The sequence below is a fragment of the Muscardinus avellanarius genome (assembly GCF_963383645.1).
Source record: "Muscardinus avellanarius genome assembly, chromosome: 11".
NCBI classification, from domain to species: domain Eukaryota; kingdom Metazoa; phylum Chordata; class Mammalia; order Rodentia; family Gliridae; genus Muscardinus; species Muscardinus avellanarius.
This window is the reverse complement of record NC_137797.1, coordinates 101,611,537-101,631,397: the sequence shown is the minus strand read 5'-3', so window position 1 is coordinate 101,631,397 and position 19,861 is coordinate 101,611,537. Positions and strand designations below refer to the sequence as shown.

At 41.1% G+C, this 19,861-nt stretch overlaps 1 protein-coding gene across 1 annotated transcript in view; it reads left to right on the top strand.

The window, feature by feature from the left end:
• Positions 1 to 8,519: 8,519 nt before the first annotated feature.
• Positions 8,520 to 19,861, top strand: part of LOC308269645 (ovostatin-like) — a gene marked incomplete at both ends in the record, with an annotated part of 66,524 nt that continues 55,182 nt past the window's right edge. Inside the window, 3 exons of the mRNA XM_080705010.1 lie at positions 8,520 to 8,665; positions 9,274 to 9,457; positions 10,452 to 10,608. Coding sequence (XP_080561136.1) covers positions 8,520 to 8,665; positions 9,274 to 9,457; positions 10,452 to 10,608 — 487 coding nt within the window. The remainder of the gene's footprint in view (positions 8,666 to 9,273; positions 9,458 to 10,451; positions 10,609 to 19,861) is intronic.

The window sequence follows — 19,861 nt, the reverse complement described above, 5'->3', positions numbered from 1 at the left end:
GTGAAATGTCTCTCTGAGGGTGAGGGCAATTCCCAGAGCTGAATTCACCTGAGCACCAGCAGCCCCTGACAGTCCCAGTGACTAGGGTTCCAGTGGGTCTTCATTAAGAGGACCTCCACTGCGGCAGGCCGGCTAAGGGGCCAGCAGTGTTTCCTGGTGTCGCCACTGCAGGGATGTTGCTCTTTGGTTAAAAGAGAAAAGGGAGGGGAGGGAAACAGAAGGGAGTACAGCAGTCTTTTTCTACTAACTCAGATTGGGATGTTGTTGGGAAGTGATTATCTGTAGTTCTTCAGAATCCAAATTGTGGTTAAAAAAATGCAAATAATGCCAATATATCAAGTAAGTAAAGCAGAAATATCATACAACATTCCTTAAAGACATTCATGAGCCACTGACCAATCCTAGTGCCACAAATTCTTTAAGTTTGTACCAAGTAGATAATAAAAGTGTGATTTTTTTTTTTGCAGTATTGGGGATGGAACCCAGGGACATTTTACCTCTGAGCTACACCCCCAGCCCTATTTTTTATTCTTTATTTTTAAGCAGGGTCTCACTGAATTGTGGAGGGCCTCACTAAGTAGCTGAGTCTGGCCAAGAACCCGGATCCTCCTGTCTCAGCCTCCCAAGTACTGGCGTGCGCTACCACATCCAGCTGTGATTTTTTTTTTTAAATCTCTACTAATTAGGTTTCTTGTAGCTGATAAAGATGTTCCTCTTCGCTTTTTTCAATCTGGTTTTTCTTTTTTCCTATATCGTAATCATACAGAAGTTGCAATATTTTATAATTTTAGTTCTTTCTAGACTGGCAGTCCCAGGGCTATGATTTTAGAGAAGGGCTGCAGCAAGGGCTTAGTAATATACATCACCCGTTTCTCATAGTAAGACTCCATGTGATTAGAACTTTGATGTGTGTGTGTGAGTGTGAGTATGTGTGTGTGTGTGTGTGTATGTATGTATACAGAGATTATACATGTGAGATAATCTCTGTAGAAATTTACCCAAATTACACAAACAGCTGCTATGTGCCAATCACGATGCTATATTACTTTCATTCCAATTACAGAGCTTATTTTTATTATTCTCATTTATAGGCAAAGAAATGGCAACCCACAGTATTTAAGTAACCTATCCAAGCTCATTCATCTAGTAAGTGGTAGACCTGGGAACTAAAGACTGTCTGTGAGGCTCAGGGCCTCAGCCCTTTTCTGTAATTGTCTTGCAGAAAAAGGAAGAAAACTATTATATGCAAACAAAATTTTAATATACATATACTCATATTTAAAAGTCAGGATAAATAATTGTAGTTTCTCGATAGCTACAACATAAGTGTGTGTGTGTGTGTGTGTGTGTGTGTGTGTGTGTGTTTGTAGTTTGTTTCTAAATGCAAAAGTCTTGTATATACGGCAAACTGTTCCCAGCATAGGACATTCATTGTGTTTCTAAGCTCCATCTGCCTCCACTGGTAGAGTTTTGGAAATATTTATAACTTGCTCTGACAAGTTAATACCAAATCAAAAGAGTTCGCAGATACTTCATTACGGTCAGAAATGGTACTCCAGAAGAGAAAGCCGTGAGCTTGCTACCAGACACAGCCCTGCCCTGCACACCTATACCTGCAAGTCTTGTCATAAAGACACCCCGAAAGATAAAAGGAAGATGAGCATTGTTCACCGTCCATGGCATAAAATATCTACCCCAGCTGGGCATGGTGGTGCACGCTTATAATCCCAGTATTTGAGAGTCTGAGACAGGAGGACGTAGGTTTGAGAACAGCCTCAGCAAGTAATGAGGTTTTCATCAACCTAGCAAGACCCTGTTTCCAAATAAAAGTAAAATCAGGCTAAAAGTATAGCATGGAGATAGAATGCCCCTGGGTTCAACCCCTACTGGCACATTAAGAGAAAAAAGAAAAGAAAAAGAAAAAAATATCTGTTCCAAGAGGTTCTGGACAAAACTCCTGCCAAGAAGAACAGGTTCTACTGGTAAAAGGACAAGTTCCCATGTGCTCAGTGACTCATGATAGGTAACTAGCAAGTTTCCTCTAAGCCCCTCCCTGAAGAGACACTGACTGGTGCTCAAAGATTGCAAAATGGCAAGGGTTCCTTCTAGAAGTTGTGTGTTTTCTTAATATTTGAAATGAGAAGGACATAAGACAAAGGAGAAGTTATATATTCAAAACGGACTTTGGAATAAGGAAAATTCTCTCAGTAGGATTGGAAGCTGATTCTTTTTTATTTACTTTTCATGAAATTATATTACCATTTACTTTTTTTTTTTGGCAGTACTGGGGATAGAACCCAGGGGTATACCTCCAAGCTACACTCCCAGCCCTATTTTATTCTATTCTTTATTTTGAAACAGGGTCTCACTAAGTTGCCAAGGAGCCTCACTAAGTAGCTGAGGCTGTCCTTGAACCTGCGATCCTCCTGTCTCAGCCTCCCAAGTACTGGGATTACAAGCGTGCGCCACCACGCCCAGTTTATTCTCTCTTAAGTATGTAAATATTTGTTGGAAATAAAAGCACACAATCTCTGTTAGTACAGTAACATTATGGCAATAAATGCATAAGATAATTCAGACTAATGCCTTACTTATATTTTATTTGTCACTTACTGAACTTATTTTTATTTCATGAAGAAAATTACTGCTCTTTGAAAAAAAAAAAAAAAAAGCTAATATGAAGCATCCCAAAGCATTTTTGACTAGAGTGCTAGGCTTTGCATTAGGGACACTCGTTTAAATTTCCTCTGGGACTCTTTAGTCATTCTAAAGAGGACTCGCCCCAGTGTTGCATTATTTATTGTGAATGATGACATAAATCTCTGCTTCCCAGAATTAAGAAATGGTTTTGGGGATGTATATGGATAGAAAAGGAAGACTTCCCATTTCCTGGATATGATGCAACTAAGTTTCCCATCGGACGACCTATGCCGTCATTTTCTCCATTCTCTCCACACCTTTTACTTTACTAATGATATCATTCCTATGAATAACAAAATATTTTCTCACAGTAGAAGGGGAATTACCCCACACAATCGATTGAGAAGCAGAAGCCATGTTCGGCATCCTTTATGCAAATAGCATCATTATCCACCAGGTTGACCGCAAAACCCTTGTGCATGGCTGTGTTCATTTGTGTGGCTGTCTTTCTGCAATCTTACTGCTTTGAGCTTAAACAATATACAGTCTTTACCAAATTTAGATTGTATATCAGATAGATAGATTATGTATATGTATATTATATGTATATGTATATATATGCCCATAACTATGCATCTATCCATTTACCTAGATAATTTCTAATGTGCAAAATTAACTTTGAATATCTAGGAGGACATCTCAAAAAACAAGCAATCACACTCTCAGTCAGCTGCTATTTGATTTAAAAAGAGAAGAGAGGCCGGGCGTGGTGGCGCACGCTTGTAATCCCCGCGCTTGGGAGGCAGAGACAGGAGGATCGCGCAGGTCCGAAGCCAGCCGTGGGCGCTGGCTTAGGAGACCCTGTTTCCAAGTAAAAATGTAAAAATAGGTCTGGGAGTGTAGCCCGGAGGTAGAAGGGCTTCCAGGAACCCCAGTACCACCAAAATTAATAATAATAATAATAATAATAATAATAATAATAATAATAATAATAAATAAAAAGAGAAGAGAGGTAGAATGCTTTGGGTTCAATCCTGAGTACTCTCCCCCTGAAAAAAAGAGGCAAGCATAGAAGTAAATCTTCCCCTAAGTACTATAGTGCCTCAGAAAGAGAAAAACAAAGCGTATTTCTAAATGAGAGCCCCAGATAGAAAGGTATGAAATCAGATGCCCCCAATTTTAGATTGGCAATCTAGAGCATTTTTATGTGGGCCAGTCAATGTAATGAGCTTGATGGTAATATATAGTGAGGTATTATTCATATATTTAGTAATTATTGCCTCTACTAAATCAGATCGCATGTGTGTAAATATAAATTAATTCAATTCAACTTACAAAAGAGAAGTGTTCTGCAAGTCCCCCTCCTTCACAAGAACTGTAAACATTTCTGTCCACTAATGTGCGTTTTTAATGTTTTACTTGAACTTTCCTACTATTGATGTTAGATTTAGATTTCTAAGTTGTAATAAGTTAATAAGGTATTAGAAGGCACTTAACTTCCAAATGGCCCCCACTACTGGGGTGCTTTTATAAAAGACTTTTATTGGTACATTATAGTTTCATATCATAGTTTACTGGTGTAATTTTTGTTCTGAATTTTAATTGACAAAGATAGTCTACACCTAAGCACACAACTGAATATAGATATTCTTCAGATATTTGTTCTTCAAATATTAAGTGATTATTTATTTACTTATTTATTTATGTATGTAATGGCTCTGGGAATTGAACCTAGGAGCATTCTACCACCAAGCAACATACTTCTCCAGCCCTATTTTTTTTTTTTTTTTTTTTTTTGGTGGTGGTACTGGGGTTCCTGGAAGCCCTTCTACCTCCAGGCTCCACTCCCAGACCTATTTTATATTTTTGAAAAAGGGTCTCTTAAGCCAACAAGGCTGGCTTCGAACCAGCGCGATCCTCCTGTCTCCGCCTCCCAAGCGTGGGGATTACAAGCGTGCACCACCACGCCCGGCGTTATATTTTTATTTTGAAACAGCTCACAAAGTTGCTGAGGCTGGCTGCAAACCCACCATCTTCCTGCCTCAGTCTCCCAAGTCCTGGGATTGCAGGCATGCACCACCACACCAGACTTAATTGACTATTTTAAATGCGTACTTTGTAATGAGTATATAGCTAAGTACTAAGAAACACCAACATGAATGAGTACCAGTCTGAGACTTTTCACCACCTAAGATGTAAAGAAGTTGTGGGTGAAAAGCATAGAGTCTGTGGTCTTACTTCAGAAAGTGGGGAAAGTTTCTTCAAAATTGGTCAAAAACTTAAGAGTACAGAATTGAACAATATCAGGCTATCTTTCTTGAGAGGCTAAGGTATAACTACAGTAAGGAATAAGTGCAAACTCAAACCTCGTTAAATTGACCTAGACATCAGATCATGATTGGCTTATTCCTTTTTTTTTTCCTTTTTAATGTTTTAAATCACTGTATTAGTGCATTGCAATTATGCAGGATAATGAGGATCGGTGTGACACAAGCATACACACAGCCCTTGGTGTGTTTCCCTCCACATTCACCCCGCTTCCTGCTTCTCCCTCCCACACTTGTTAGTGAGATTTATTGTAATACCTTCCCATAGGCCATCGCATTATTTCAACTATTCCCTTCTTCGATACCTTTGAATTGTCTAGAGTGTAGAACAGTGGGTACCTAGCATCTATTAGTCAATCGTGCCTTTTTGCACCAAAAAGCTGCTGTGCTTCCCCTGGATGTCGAGATAACCCTCAATAAATAAGTTTGCTTAAAAACTCTGGAAATCAAGAGGCCTCACTCCAAAGGGCTGTAATATCCCAGCCTTTGGAAAGCCAGCAACCGATAAAAACCCACAGGCTAGGCCTTTAAGATTCTCACTGCCGAGCGGCAGACATCACATAAACACAAACGTCTGAGTGTAATGTGACATCATCCTTTATAGAATCAATGCATCTGAGTCACTGGAACTTAGAAGAGCCACAACCAAGTTCATCTTAGAAGTCATGAAAATTTACAGTGAACCGTGAAGGATGACAAGCAAATAGATACCCGATGGAGAGGAAGGCATAGAGAGAGATTCTCGACATGGAAATAGACATGGAGAGGTAGGAAAAGGTGGCAGACTTAAGAAATTGCTAGTGTTTTCATGGAAGAAAACAAAGAGTGCCTATAGGGAAGTTGTGGGTACCAAAAGCTATCAGGAAGAAGGATATCATGACATTTTCAGGAAAATGGGTAGAACCTGAGAATGGGATGCTGAATGAGGTCCGCCCGTCTCAGAAAGTCAAGGGTCTTGGGTTTCCTCTCAGGTGTGGAAGCTAGAGAGAAAATAGGAAGCAAAGGGAACTTTAGTTAAAGGAGAGAAGTGGCCAGTAGAAGAGCAGAAAGAAATTAGGGGAGGGAGGAAGGGGGAAAGGAGGTTTGATGAAGGAAACCATTCAAATAATGCTATGTCTATATACACAGGCACCGCTACCAATCTCCCTAACACGTACGGGGAGGGAGCAGGGTGCACTCGGAGGGACCACAACAAGTGCTGTGTGCATGCGTGTCTGTATCACACTGAGCCTCGTGATGTTCTATAATTACAGTGCACCCTTGAAAGTTGTGTGTGTGTGTGTGTGTGTGTGTGTGTGTGTGTGTGTATGCTGAGGATCGAACCCAGGGCCATCCTACCTCGGAGCTGCACCCCTAGCCCTATTTTGTATTCTTTATTTTGAAACAGGGTCTCACTAAGTTGCACAGAGCCTCACTAAGTAGCCAAATCTGGCCTGGAACCTGCAATCCTTCCCGTCTCAGCCTCCCAAGTACTGGAATTATAAGCAAGCGCCACCACAGCCAGATTTAAAAGTATATTTTAACAGGTAGATAAGAACCTTGGTAAGATGGAACTTGCTAGCGTTCAGGGTTTATCCTATAGGTAATAGTGAACCACTCGGGTTTTTAAAGAAGGCATCATATAATTAGCCTTGTAGGGAAAGAAGAATTGGTTTATTGGCAACATAAAATAAATTCCCTGCCCCCTGTCCTTTTTAGTAGAAGGGGCAAGATTAGATACAGGGCCTAATAGGAGAGCACTCTGTGATCCATGATGAATTACAGCAGTCATGAGACTATCCTTCCAAAAGCTTTTTAGTTAGTCAAAACTCTAGAGATAAAGAAACATAAAATGCTTGGTAATAACTTTGAAGAAGGAAAGAAGAAAACACAGTTTAAAAAGAAGAAAATCGACGCTTCAGTGAACTCTCTTGCCAGAATTGCTAGGGTGGCCATCAAGGCTCTGATGAAGCTTCGTGAATACAAGTTCGTCTGGACGAGTTTCCCTTGCTGTGAAAGTTAAAGTTTTAAGGTGTTCTCCTGAGCTCCTAGATGGTCAGCTTCTCAGGTAAACCATTCCTCTATTTTCCTGGTCTCCGTTTATCGGAAATATAAAGGAATTCAACGTTAGCAAAGTAATGGGGACTGAGGCAGGAGGCTACAAAAATCACAGAAGAACAATTCTCTGCTTTCTTTTCTAGGAGCCTAAGCTCCCAAGGTGCCTTGGGTTTGCAAAGGTGAACTTCTGCGGCCATATCAAGGCAACAATCTAAATATGCCTTTCATGTGGCCATTTCTCTTGCTAAATAGATTAATAAACATGGGCCATTTTATTGTGTATTTTGATGCATTTGTCAGCGATTTGGAGCAAGAAAGGGCATCCTTTTTAAAATAATTTTTGCTGGTGCCTTGTAATTGTACACCTTGGTGACTTTCATGGTGATAGATTCACATCTGGACATAACATTATCAGATCTCTTTTCTTCTGAATACCTTTTCTTTCCTTCCTCCCTCCCAGTGCACGATGCAGACACTCATATATGTGCAGACCATTATTTAGTCTGCTTCCTTCCCCGGGTACCGTCCGCTTGCCCTCTTTTCTCCCCTCCCCCAACTCCTCTCTACTTCTCTACAGGCCTCTCTCCTGATTTTACGAGATCTCTATAAAAGGCTCCATCTTTATTTTTTCCTCATTATTATAATAATTAAAAACTCACAAAACTTGCAACCTAGAGTTAATTATTTCCTCTTGATCTTAAATTTTGAGCATGTATTTGCATGCAAAAATACAGTATAGTGGAAAGTACAGCGACAATTAGTAATAAAAATACCTGATGTTTTAACCTTTTTTCAATCTGAGTTTCATTAAGCCTTGGTCTATTATTTTCAATAACTATACAATAACTATATGAAACTATTGCCAGCAAAAAGTTAATACTACACTTTTTTTTTTCCTGGTGGCACTGGGGTTCCTGGAAGGCCTTCTACCTCCGGGCTACACTCCCAGACCTATTTTATATTTTATTTGGAAACAGGGTCTCTTAAGCCAGCGCGGCTGGCTTTGAACCTGCGTGATCCTCCTGTCTCCGCCTCCCAAGCGCGGGGATTACAAGCGTGCGCCACCACGCCCGGAAATACTATACTTTTAATATAGATTTCATTCTTAACCACAGAATAATGGCTCAGTAAGACATCAATTCTTTTCTTTTCTTTTCTCTTTGTGGTACTAGAGATCAAAGCCAGAAGCATTCTACCTCTGAGCTACACTCCCAGCCCTAATTTTTAATTTATCAAAATGAAACTAAGTTTTCTTATGAAAGATTCACTCATAGGCATTATACACAAAGTGTAGGACGTACTGCCACAAGATTTTTTATAAAATGACACTTTATCAAATGTCATGTTCAGTAACATGTACTAGACATGCATACTGGGAGGTGACTAGAATTCTAAAAGTATTTCCAACTAGGTTACATGCATTGCACTTTTGGGATGACTCACCTTTTGTAATGATAGTTGCAAAAGCTCCTGTGTGAATATATAGTTCCTTGCTTTCTCTCCTGGCCAGTGAGCATGTCTGAGCTCCCAGCTCACCAACCTGTACGTGGGCCTAGTGAACGCGGTCTGTTTAGTTCTTCACCAAGTTGGATCAAAATGTGGACAAGAATACTTCTGGGTGTTTATCTCTTTCATCTATCTCTTTCTCAGTCTCCAAAAGTGTAAGTGATTGCATAGAGTTTTCTTATTACCTGTGGAAGGCAAATAGAGCTCGGTATTAAACATTCAAACTTGCTATGCTTCTATTGCAGATATTATATTATAAAATGATATTATTATTTCACAGTATTATTAAAAATATGTCAGTTGGTACAACAACTGACATATTGAATGGCACCATTATCTCTGCCTAGTATATATGCTGAACAGGAATTATAATAACACAGCACTTATATTGTGAAAAAGACATCATGCAGTTGCTGTAGAAACAAGGTAGAAAAATAATAGGTAAATGTGGAATGGGATATGCAAATCAGCTCAGGAGCAAAAGCGCTGTAGGAGAATACTGACATGGTTAACCTTCCTAGAACTAAAGACTTCAATTAAATTCTTCTTTGCAAATGAGAATCTCTTAGTTAGATCCGTGAACCAGCATCTTTCTGTTTCGTGTATTTCAAGTCCTTAGACTTAACATTCTGATGTAATTCCAACATAAAAAAAAATACATTTTCCTTAAACTACAAAATTCTTCAACTAAAACAAGAAATGCTAAGTAGCTAATCATTTTCATGACAAATTCAATCTTAATGTTCTTGCTTAAATTTTATAGGCAGTATGTTCTGCTGGTCCCTTCCGTTCTACAAGAAGGCTCTTTAGAAAAAGCTTGTGTCCAGCTTTTTAATCTGACTGAACCCGTCATTTTGACAGTCTCTCTCAACTATGGTGAGGTCCAGACCAAAATATCTGAAGACCAAGTGACAGAAGAAAATGTCTTCAAATGCATTAGCTTTGAGGTAAATATTTCATCCTGCATATATATCTTACGAGCCACCACAGAACTGACTTTCTAGGGCAGAGAACTATTTTACTTCATGCACACAAGGTTCAATTTTTACAAAATAATATTGTTCTAGCTGGGCACAGTGGTGCACACCTGTAATCCTAGTACATGGGAGGCTGAGACAGAAGGGTCTCAGGTTTGAGGTCAATGCACTGTAACTTAGCGAGATCCTGTTTCAAAAATAAAAAATAAACTGGCTTGTAGCTCAGTAGTAGAATACCCCTGAACTCAACCCCCAGTATTATTATTATTGTCAGTAGTAGTAGTAGTAGTAGTAGTCCTCAGTTGAGACAATGTAAGTACAGTTATAAATAGTAACAAGGAAAAGATCCAAACTGTTTGATTTTTAACAGAAATTTGTTGAAGGGAATAAGATTCTTAAAAATAACAACTCCTGTTGAGAGGAGGAAAGTTTTTAAGAATGATGAAGAACTGGAGAGTTGGGTCAGTGCCACCTGCCTGTAATTCCAGTACTCTGTTTTGCAAAAGTAAAAATTAAAGAGCTGAAGGTGTAATATAGAAGCAGAATGACCTTAGATCCAATCCCCAGTACCAAAATATATTTATATAGAAGGAGGAGGAGGAGGAGGAGGAGGATAGGAAGGAGAAGGGGAGAAGAGGATGTCGAGGACTGGGGAGGTTGTACAGTAATAGAGCACTTGCCTAGCATGTGCAAGACCCTGGATTTGATCTCCTGAGAAGGAAGGAAGGAAGGAAGGAAGGAAGGAAGGAAGGAAGGAAGGAAGGGAGAGGAGAGAGGTAGGGAACAGAAGGAAGGAAGGAAATTTATTTGAATGGTAAGCTAAAGCAACAGCAAGAGACAAGGTAGGTTATTCAATGGAAGGGACAACTTATGAATTAAAACGTTTGGTGACAGCGACTCACAGTCAGCGGTAGAGATCTCTTGACTCAACGCCAGCCTCAGAAGGCATCCATTTGCCCCCTAGGTCCCTCAGGCCCAAGCGGACCCACTGGCTTTCATCACATTCTCCGCTAAAGGAGCCATTGTCAATCTGGAAGACAGAAGATCTGTGGCCATCCGGACAAAGGAAAATGTGGTCTTAGTGCAGACAGATAAAGGCATCTACACTCCTGGGCAGAAAGGTACGTGCACCTAAATTCCTCTTACCCCTGACTAATATCATTTGTAGGAAATTTAGCTTAAGAACCGTATATCCTTGCTGGGCGTGGTGGCGCATGCTTGTAATTCCCGCGCTTGGGAGGCAGAGACAGGAGGATCGAGCAGGTTCGCACCCAGCCTCGCTGGCTTAAGAGACCCTGTTTCCAAATAAAAATATAAAAAATAAGTCTGGGAGTGTAGCCCGGAGGTAGAAGGGTTTCCAGGAACCCCAGTACCACCAAAGAAAAAAGAATTGTATATCCTTAATACATATGTAAAGAGCTCCTTAATATTTTAATAACATCCATATCTTTCTAGTATGTTTTGACATATTTAGGAGCTTATCATTGAATTAGAAACAAAACAATAAAGATTGTCAAGAACATATTAAGAAACAGGGTGGCGGCACACAGCTGTAATCCCAGGACTCAGGGGACTAAAGTAGAAGAATCCCAAGTTCAAGGCCAGCCAGAGGAACCGAGCCAGACTCTGTCTCAAAAATAAAAAGAAGAAAGCCAGGCATGGAGGCACAGGCTTGTAATCCCAATACTTGGGAGCTTGAGACAGGAGGATCACGGGTTTGTGGCCAGCCTCAGCTACTTAATGAGACCCTCCACAACTTAGTGAGACCCTATTTCAAAGTAAAGAGTAAAAAAATAGGGCTGGGGTTGTAGCTCGGAGGTAAAATGCCCCTGGGTTCCATCCCTAGTACCACAAAAAATAAAATAAAAATAATAATAATGCTTATAGGTGGTTTTGCGGAGACCCTGAGACACTCTGCTATGAAGAGGGGAAAGGCCCTGTTTTGCCATGCTGACTTTGTGACTTGCCGGTTGAGGTCTAACTAGCAAGGCTGGCCTGCCCAGGGAGTCAGGGATTAGCATAATCAGCGCCTAATTCAGGCATTCCAAAACTGAGGGAGGTGACAGATACTTGCTGGAGCTGTGGCAACCTGCCATTTGTGCACTTCTACGCCCTGGGCTCCGCCTCCTCTTTCCCTGGCCCTTTCTCTCCTCCTCCTCCACTCTAAGGCCGTCACAGAAGTGGCGCTCCCTCCAGTCCTGGCGCAGCCAAGGGAACAGGAAGCACTAGAGACAAAAACCAAGGTGTGGCTCGCTTCTGAAGTTTGGGCGGCACCAACAATCATTGACCAAACATTATGACTTTATCCAGGGTGGGTCGGGAGGAGGCAGGCATCAAGGAAGAGGAGGATTATATGCTATGGATACACACAAAAGCCCCAGGAAGATTCCTAGGATTCTTGCTAAGAGAGCAGAAGAAGGCAGAAGTGGTGAGGAAGCCACTACTTCAAAGCTTAATTGAAATACATGACCTCTTTTGTGTGTGTGTGTGTGCGCGCGCGTGTGTGTGTGTGTGTGTGTGTGTGTGTGTGTGTATATGGAGGGGTGTGACACTGGGGATGGAACCCAGGGGCATTCTACCTCCGAGCTTCACCCCTGGCCCTATTTTTATTTTATTTTACTGTATGTATGTATGTATGTATGTATGTATGTATGTATGTATGTATGGTGGCACTGGGGATGGGACCCAGAGACATTCTACCTCTAAGCTTCCTCCAGCCCTATTTTATTATTTATTTATTTATTTTTGCAGTACTAAAAATGAAACCCAAGGGTATTCTACCTCCAAGCTATATCCCCAGCCCTATTTTTTATTCTTTATTTTGAAACAGGGTTTCACTAAGTTGTGAAGGGCCTCACTAAGTAGCTGAGGCTGGCCACGAACCACAATACTCCTGTCTCAGCCTCCCGAATGCTGGGATTACAAGCATGTGCCACCATGCTTAGCTTATTCTTTTATTTTGAAACAGGGTCTCACTAAGTTGTGAAGGGCCTCACTAAGTAGCTGAGGCTGGTCACAAATCTGTGATCTTCCTGTCTCAGCCTCCTAAGTACTGGGATTACAAGCATGCGACACCATACCTGATTCTTTTTTGTGTTTTGAAACAGGGTCTACCTAAGTTGCTGAGAGTTTCGCTAAGATGCAGACACTGGCTTCAAACCCATGGTCCCCCTGTCTCAGCCTCCCAGTACTGGGATTGCAGGCATGTACCAACCCTGCCTTGCTTCCTCTTCCTTCTTTTTCTTATACCATCAAGCTTCTAGTAAAGAACCTAATGTACACAGAAATATTTTTTCTTTGTCTCTTCTTTTTTTTTTTCCTTTGGTACAATGGCTTGAACCTAGGGTCATCCCACTATCAAGCTATACTCCCAGCCCTTCTTATTGTATTTTTTTTTAAACAGGGTCTCACCGAATTGCTGAGGGCCTAAGTTGCTGAGGCTGTCATTCAACCTGCAATCCTCCTGTCTCAGCCTCCCAAATACTGGGATTACTAGGCATGTGCCACCACTCTAGACTCAGAAAATTTTTTCTATAACACAAAAATTGAATAATAAGTTTCAAACGATTGAAGATCCAAATTACAAAAATGTAGGCACTGCAAGTATTTATGACTTTCGAGCATCATGCTTCTTTTTTATTTAAAAGCACCTTGTGATATTAGCTATGGCTTTATGCTGAAACTTCAATGTTTATTCAGTTTGTTATGGCTTCCTATGTGACCACTATCTGCATTTTGATGCCTATATATTTCTCTTTCCTCCTCCTTCTAAGCAACTGCAGGTGATCTGACATCAAGGCAGGCTGGAAATTTTACAGAAAACTACGTATAGACTAAGTTGCTATACATTTCACCATTTTAAACTCTCAATAGATAAATATACCTAGCATGCTTAGAGGTATTTTTTAACTTTTTAGCTTCCTAGTTGGCAGTTACCTTTCCTAGAAGCATCTTACCTTTGCAATGAATGAACTCTTGGACCAGAATTATCTGGTGGCTGGAGATGAGCCAGTTGGTGGACTGGCTCTGCTCTGCCTGGGTGTTGCATCACTCCTGCCCAAACTTACCTGAGACCAAAAGAAATGTGATGAAATCTAACTCAAGAGATAAAAAAAAAAAAAGAGTGACGTAGCTACTTTATCTGTGTGCTGTCTTACAGGCCCCAGCCAGAGACCAACTCTTAAGAAAGCTGCTCAGGTTTCACCCCAGCAAGCCCCTCACCTAAGGCAGTGTCACTTGCCTGCCATCCCCAGAAATTCTGTAGAAAGAATTTCATGGCCTTTGTATAAAACATTCATCCTACAAGAACAAAATATTTAGAACAATTACATATCATGATTATGTAAACATCAGACTTAATATTTTAGTTTCTTTTTTGTGTGTGCGTGTGGAACAGCAGGTGAAACCCAGGGGCATTCTACCTCTGGGATACACCCTCAACCCTGTTTTTATAATTCTTTATTTGGAAACAGGATCTCGCTAGGTTGCAGAGGGCCTCACTAAGTGGCCGAGGCATCATCTGGAACTAGAGATCCTCCTGTCTCAGCCTCCCAAGTACTACGATTACAAGTGTGCACCAAATGCCCAGCTAATATTTTTGTTTCTTTCTTGAAAGTATATATTCACAAGTAAATCTATCGAGACATCAGGGCCCTGAATAGAAGGGAGTCGGGGGAGAGTTCATCAAAAATCTGAAAGCTATTTTATACTCTTAAAACAAAATTCTTAAGATTAGAGAAGGGGAGATTGTTTTAATTTACTGACTAGTCCAGAGAAAAACAGAAAAGAGACGCGTATGTATTGTCCTTGCAATGACAGCCACAGCCATTCTATGAAGAAAGAATATATTTTGAGAATTCATTTACTCCAGGTATATGTAAATTACAAGAGTTTGCCCAGTGAGGACCATTTCCCAGGTGACCACATCAGGATACAAGGGCTACACGGAGCCAGGGAAGCTGAGTCACCTTCTGAATGTTCAGACAAGAGGAGTGTGGGATGGGGAATAATCTCCAAAATGTCTATTTAAGTATTCCAGAACAGCATTAAAGAGTCTCAGTTTAAAAAAAAATCATCCATAATCCTAGCATCTAAGAATAAGTAAATCAAATAAGGAAATTGCATGACCTTGAAGAATATGACAAAATATGTTTTTAAACTCTCTATGTGTGACATTTTAGTTAACAAAATTATCCTACTAAATTTTTAACTGGTAAACTATGTACAGTTTTCATAATTTTAAAGCCAGAAAGCTAAGTATATTATATATTATTTATGTAATCACTACATAAGGGAAATACCTGGGATAGTACATAGAAATACGTGCCATTTTTTAACAAGATAACTCCTAAGTAAATTATTTTTACACTGAAAATTTCAAGGATACATGTCTCAGAATAAAGGTAGTCTCCCTAGTAAAGGAATAGTAAAAACAAAAACAAAAACAAAAAAAAAACATATCCATATGATGCTTATTACTATGCAGTTATCACAAATGTTTTGTGGGATTGACATAATTCTAAAACAACTATTATAGTCCATGTATAGTTAAATTTGGGGGGGCAGAAGGGTACTGGGAATTCAGCCCAGAAGCATTCTACCTCCGAGCTATACTCCCAACCCTATTTTGAAACAGGGTCTCAGTAAGTTGCAAAGGGCCTCACAAGTTGCTGAGGCTGGCCATGAGCCGGTGATCCTCCTGTCTCAGCCTCCCAAGAACTGGGATTACAAGCGTGCACCACCATGCATGATTATAAAGTTAATTTTTAAAAGCAGAGAAAAATGTAGTCTCATGAAGGAGAATACACAAACATGAAATACACAGAAGTCATGGAAAGAGTGTTTTTGGCTACTAGTTCTACAACATTTAGAGTTTAACTTGTTTCTATATTAGGGGATTTTCCCCAATAAGAATGTATTATTTTCATTAAATGGTTGATTATAAAATTAAAATATTACCTAAACTAGTTGACACTGTAAGAAATACTTATTCTTAATTCCCTGAAAAATCTATCCTACAAGTCAACAGTAGATTTCGTTGTAAAAGTACCTGGTAGAATATTCATACCTAAATATAGTTTTTATTTTATTTATTTATTTATTTATTTATTTATTTATTTATTTATTTATTTTTGGCGGTATTGAGGTTCCTGAGAGCCCTTCTACCTCTGGGCTATGCTCCCAGACCTATTTTTATACTTTTTTATTTGGAAACAGGGTCTCTTAAGCCAGCACGGCTGGCTTCAAACCTGCGTGATTGATCCTCCTGTCTCCGCCTCCCAAGCATGGGGATTACAAGCGTGTGCCACCACGCCCAGCTAAATATAGTTTTTAAAAATCAATTCAAGCCAGGCATGGTGACTCACGCTTGAAATCCCAGCATTTGGGAGGCTGAGACAACAGGATCACAGTTCACAGACAGCCTCAGCTACTCAGTGAGGCCCTTTGCAACTCAGTCAGATCCTGTTTCAGAATAAAGAATCAAAAATAGGGCTGGGGGTGTAGCTCAGAAGTAGAATGCCCCTGGGTTCCATTCCTAGTACCACACACACACACACAATCAGTTCCATTAACACACTATCTGCCAGCCAGCCTCAGCAACGTAATGAGGCCCTCCACAACTTAATAGAACCTGTCAGTGTTTAGTGCACCGGAGACCCCAGGGTAGAGCTGCACTGAACACAGGACACAGGGGATACAGAGTATCGTGTACAACTGCATGTTTTATTGAGAGAGCAATCAGACTTTTATAGAGAAAGCTTCATGGATTACATTAACAAGTGAGCTATTTCAGACATTACAAGGTTATCTCAAAGCAACAATATATGTGTGTAAGTAAAACCAAAGGACTCATCTCAAACTTAAAGCAACTCTTTGTTTTACAAATAGACGTAAGGAACACCTGTGACCACTCATAACATCTCAAGCTGTTTATCATTCCAATAAAATGATCTGAGAGATTTCTAGGATAGGACGCAGGCCAAAGAGGCCTGGAGCTGCTTCCTGACCTTCAAGGGAACTTGGCAAAAGTCACTGATAACAGGAAGTGTGCTTGGCTCCCAGCCTGGCATTCCCAGCTGCTTTTCAGGAGCCAGAGTGGCTTCGTTAACCCTTTAAGCAGGAGCCTGCATCTCAGTACTCTCCCCAAACCCTGTTTCAAAACAAAAAAGTATGGAAGCCGGTCATGATGATGCATGCTTGTAATCTCGGTACTTGGGAGGCTGAGACAGGGGGATCGCAGGTTTGTGGCCAGCCTCAGCTACTTAGTGAGGCCCTCCGCAACTTAGTGAGACCCTGTTTCCAAATGAAAACTATAAAATAGGTCTGGGAGTGTAGCTCAGAGGTAGAAGGCCCCTGGGTTCTGTCCCCAGTACTACAAAAAAGAAATAAGACTGGGATGTAGCGTAGGGGTAGAATGTCCCTGGGTTCAGTCCCCTGCAGACATACACAAAAATAGTATAAGGAGAAAACTGATCAGGAACCTTGACATAAAACTATATTAATTGCTTTCTGGTAGAAAGGGCAAAGCATGATAGCAAGGTAGAGTAGAGAAAGAACAAAATGACTCTCCAGGTAGTAAAAGAGAGCCATGGGTTCTTTTCTGTCAGTGGGTGTGTGCAGTATACACTTGAAGCAAAGAGAGATAAAGTAATCGACTTAATAAATCAGCAAAGGAGATTCAGGTATGTTTGGGAGAGTTAGAGAAGAGGCTGTTTTAAACTTCCAAGGGAAGCCAGGCATGGTGGTGCGCACTTGTAATCCCTGCGCTTGGGAGGCTGAGGCAGGAGGATCGCACAGGTTTGAAGCCAACCTCAGCTGCTTAGTGAGGCTCCCAGCAACTTAGTGAGACCCTGTTTCCAAATAGAATATAAAATAGGTCTGGGAGTATAGCCTGGAGGTAGAAGAGCCCCTGGGTTCCACCCCCAGTGCCACCAAAAGAATAAATAAATAAAATAAACTTCCAAGGGAGAGCCAAAAAGGACAGCAGAACCTTTGTGTGGGAAGAAAAGGACAGAGGTAATGGAGGAAAGAAGTAAAGAGAATGCTCGGATGGACCAACTCGCAGGGCTGCGCCAGTTGCTTCGGGTTAGGTGGCAATGAGGAGTGTCTAGATAGGAGGTTGAACGGGAGGTAAGCCCAGAACTTTCCAGAAAGTGATATGTTCATTACACAGTAGGTTTCTAAGAAGATAATGTGTGTGCAATGGGTGGTTTTCATTGGAGAAGAGCCAAGCTCAGATGTGGTTTTGTAGAAAGTTGCTCTGAAACCACAGGAGAATTAATGAGGTTTGGTTCAGTGAGAAGCTGTTACAAGAGGCCCAACCTAAGATAGTTCTGTCGTGAACAAAGACAGTGAGTCGTCCCAGGAGTGAGGGAGAAATCACTGCTTGAATGGCCGTACCAACCAACTGGGCGGAAAGATTCGGGCCAGGGGGAGGCGATGACGTAAGGTGATTGTCAGAGATAGAGCAGGCGAAGGTTTGAAACATGGGTGGGAAAAGCCATTCCAGGCAAGGGAGATCGCAACATCTTCAAGACGTGTAGAGAGGAGACGAGAAGGAAGCCGGGGCTTCCGATACGTATACTCATAATGGCAGAAGGATTCTTTAACAAAACGTGAAAGGATAATAGTAACAGTAAATTTGAATGAAGAAACTAAGAGTTCATTTCTTAGGCCCTCTAAGTGAGTGGTGTTTCTTAAACATTCAGGCAGCCATGGAAAGTAGGAAGCAGAAGTTAGGAATCCTTAGATACAGAGAAAAGGCTTAGAGTGGTGTACACATATACTTCCGAGCACTAGGGAGGCTGAGTCAGGAGGGTTGCAGGTTCAAGGCTAGCCTCAGCAAATTAGTGAGACTCCCAGCAAATTAACAAGACCGTGTTTAAAAAAAAAATAAGAAAGGGTTAAAGATGTAGCTTAGAGGTAGAATATTTCTGGGTTTGATCCCTGATAACAAAAAATTTGACAAGAGAAAGTGCTAAAGATATGAATTTGCCATCAACAAAGAGATTACATTTAAAACCAGAAGAGTTGATGAGATCAGAATTTCTCAGCCAGTCCTCTAATGGTCCTGTGATAGACAGAAGACATGATTGTCTTTTATATATAACATTTGATACCTACACATGTATGAATATAGTGATTAAATAGGTCATTATTATTATTAAGGCTTTTGAAAATGTATAAATACATACATGGAAGCAAAGAGAAGGTCAATAGTCTGGAAGAATGAGCTTAAAGCCAAACTTCATGTCAGTCTGAAAATACACTTAAAGGGCCTCTGAATATTGAATATGTGAATACAGGTAATGACATGGAGTCCTACCGTCAGACTCAGAATGAGTGGCTTTCTTTCCGAAATGTAATAGCTTTGTTGTGACAACCGACCTAAATTTTGAGGTGGATCTTCATCTTCCTTAAAAGGACAACTAGAGCATCCCGTTCCACGCAGCACATCAAAATGGCCCATGACACCTTTCGCTGGTGGAAAGGAAGGCCGTCAGCTCAGTGGGATTCTATATCTAAAACAAACAGCAGCCATCGGCATAGGTTTTCTGGAACAAATGGCATCTAAACCAACAATGTCTCTCTTGTCACTCAAGTGCAAGGGAATTGTGGCATCGGAGTTGTGACTTCAGAAAAATTGCTTATTCCCCTTTCTGAGCCACGTGGAAGATGATTAGTAGCCACCAGAGAAGCCTCGAGGGAAAGAGGTAGCCTCAGGGTGGAAAAGGGTGTCCTGTAAGAAAGGATGTTGTGCAAACGAATGGGGCTGGGGAGGTTCACATTCAATCTGTCCAGACCAAAAACAAAGCGAGGCACTGATAGGGGCTGAGACATGCCTTTATTTTAGCTGTGGGAGTGGCAGGCTGAACATAGGGAGGCCTCTGCCTCCACGTCTCAGTGGCGATCGGCTGTGTTTAAGAGGGCTGTGCACGAGACTTCCATGCAGCGGTCAGTCTCGGCCCAGTTAAATACCAATGCAGAACAAAGATGGCAGCTAGCCAAGGCACAGAGCATAGAATAAAGGTGGCAGCTAGCAGAGCAATACGGTATCTTCAAAAATATGCTTAGTTTTTATATACTTGTCACCTTCCTCGGAAGGAGGAGAGGAAGCCTAACTACCACCATGTTGTGACTGTCCTCACGTAGAGGTATAGGGAAACACCTTGAAAACAGAATGGATTTTGCTGACAGCACAGTTTTATGGGCCAACAGGACCATCAGACTGGGAACCTACTTGGGGAGAGGACACAGCTAGAGAAGAGTTTGAGAGAAGGAAAGCAGAGATGGCTGGAGATGTTTGCACTGAACACTAAGGAACAAGGGGATAGGTTGGTGTGGTGGTGCACACCTGTGATCCTAGTGCTTGGG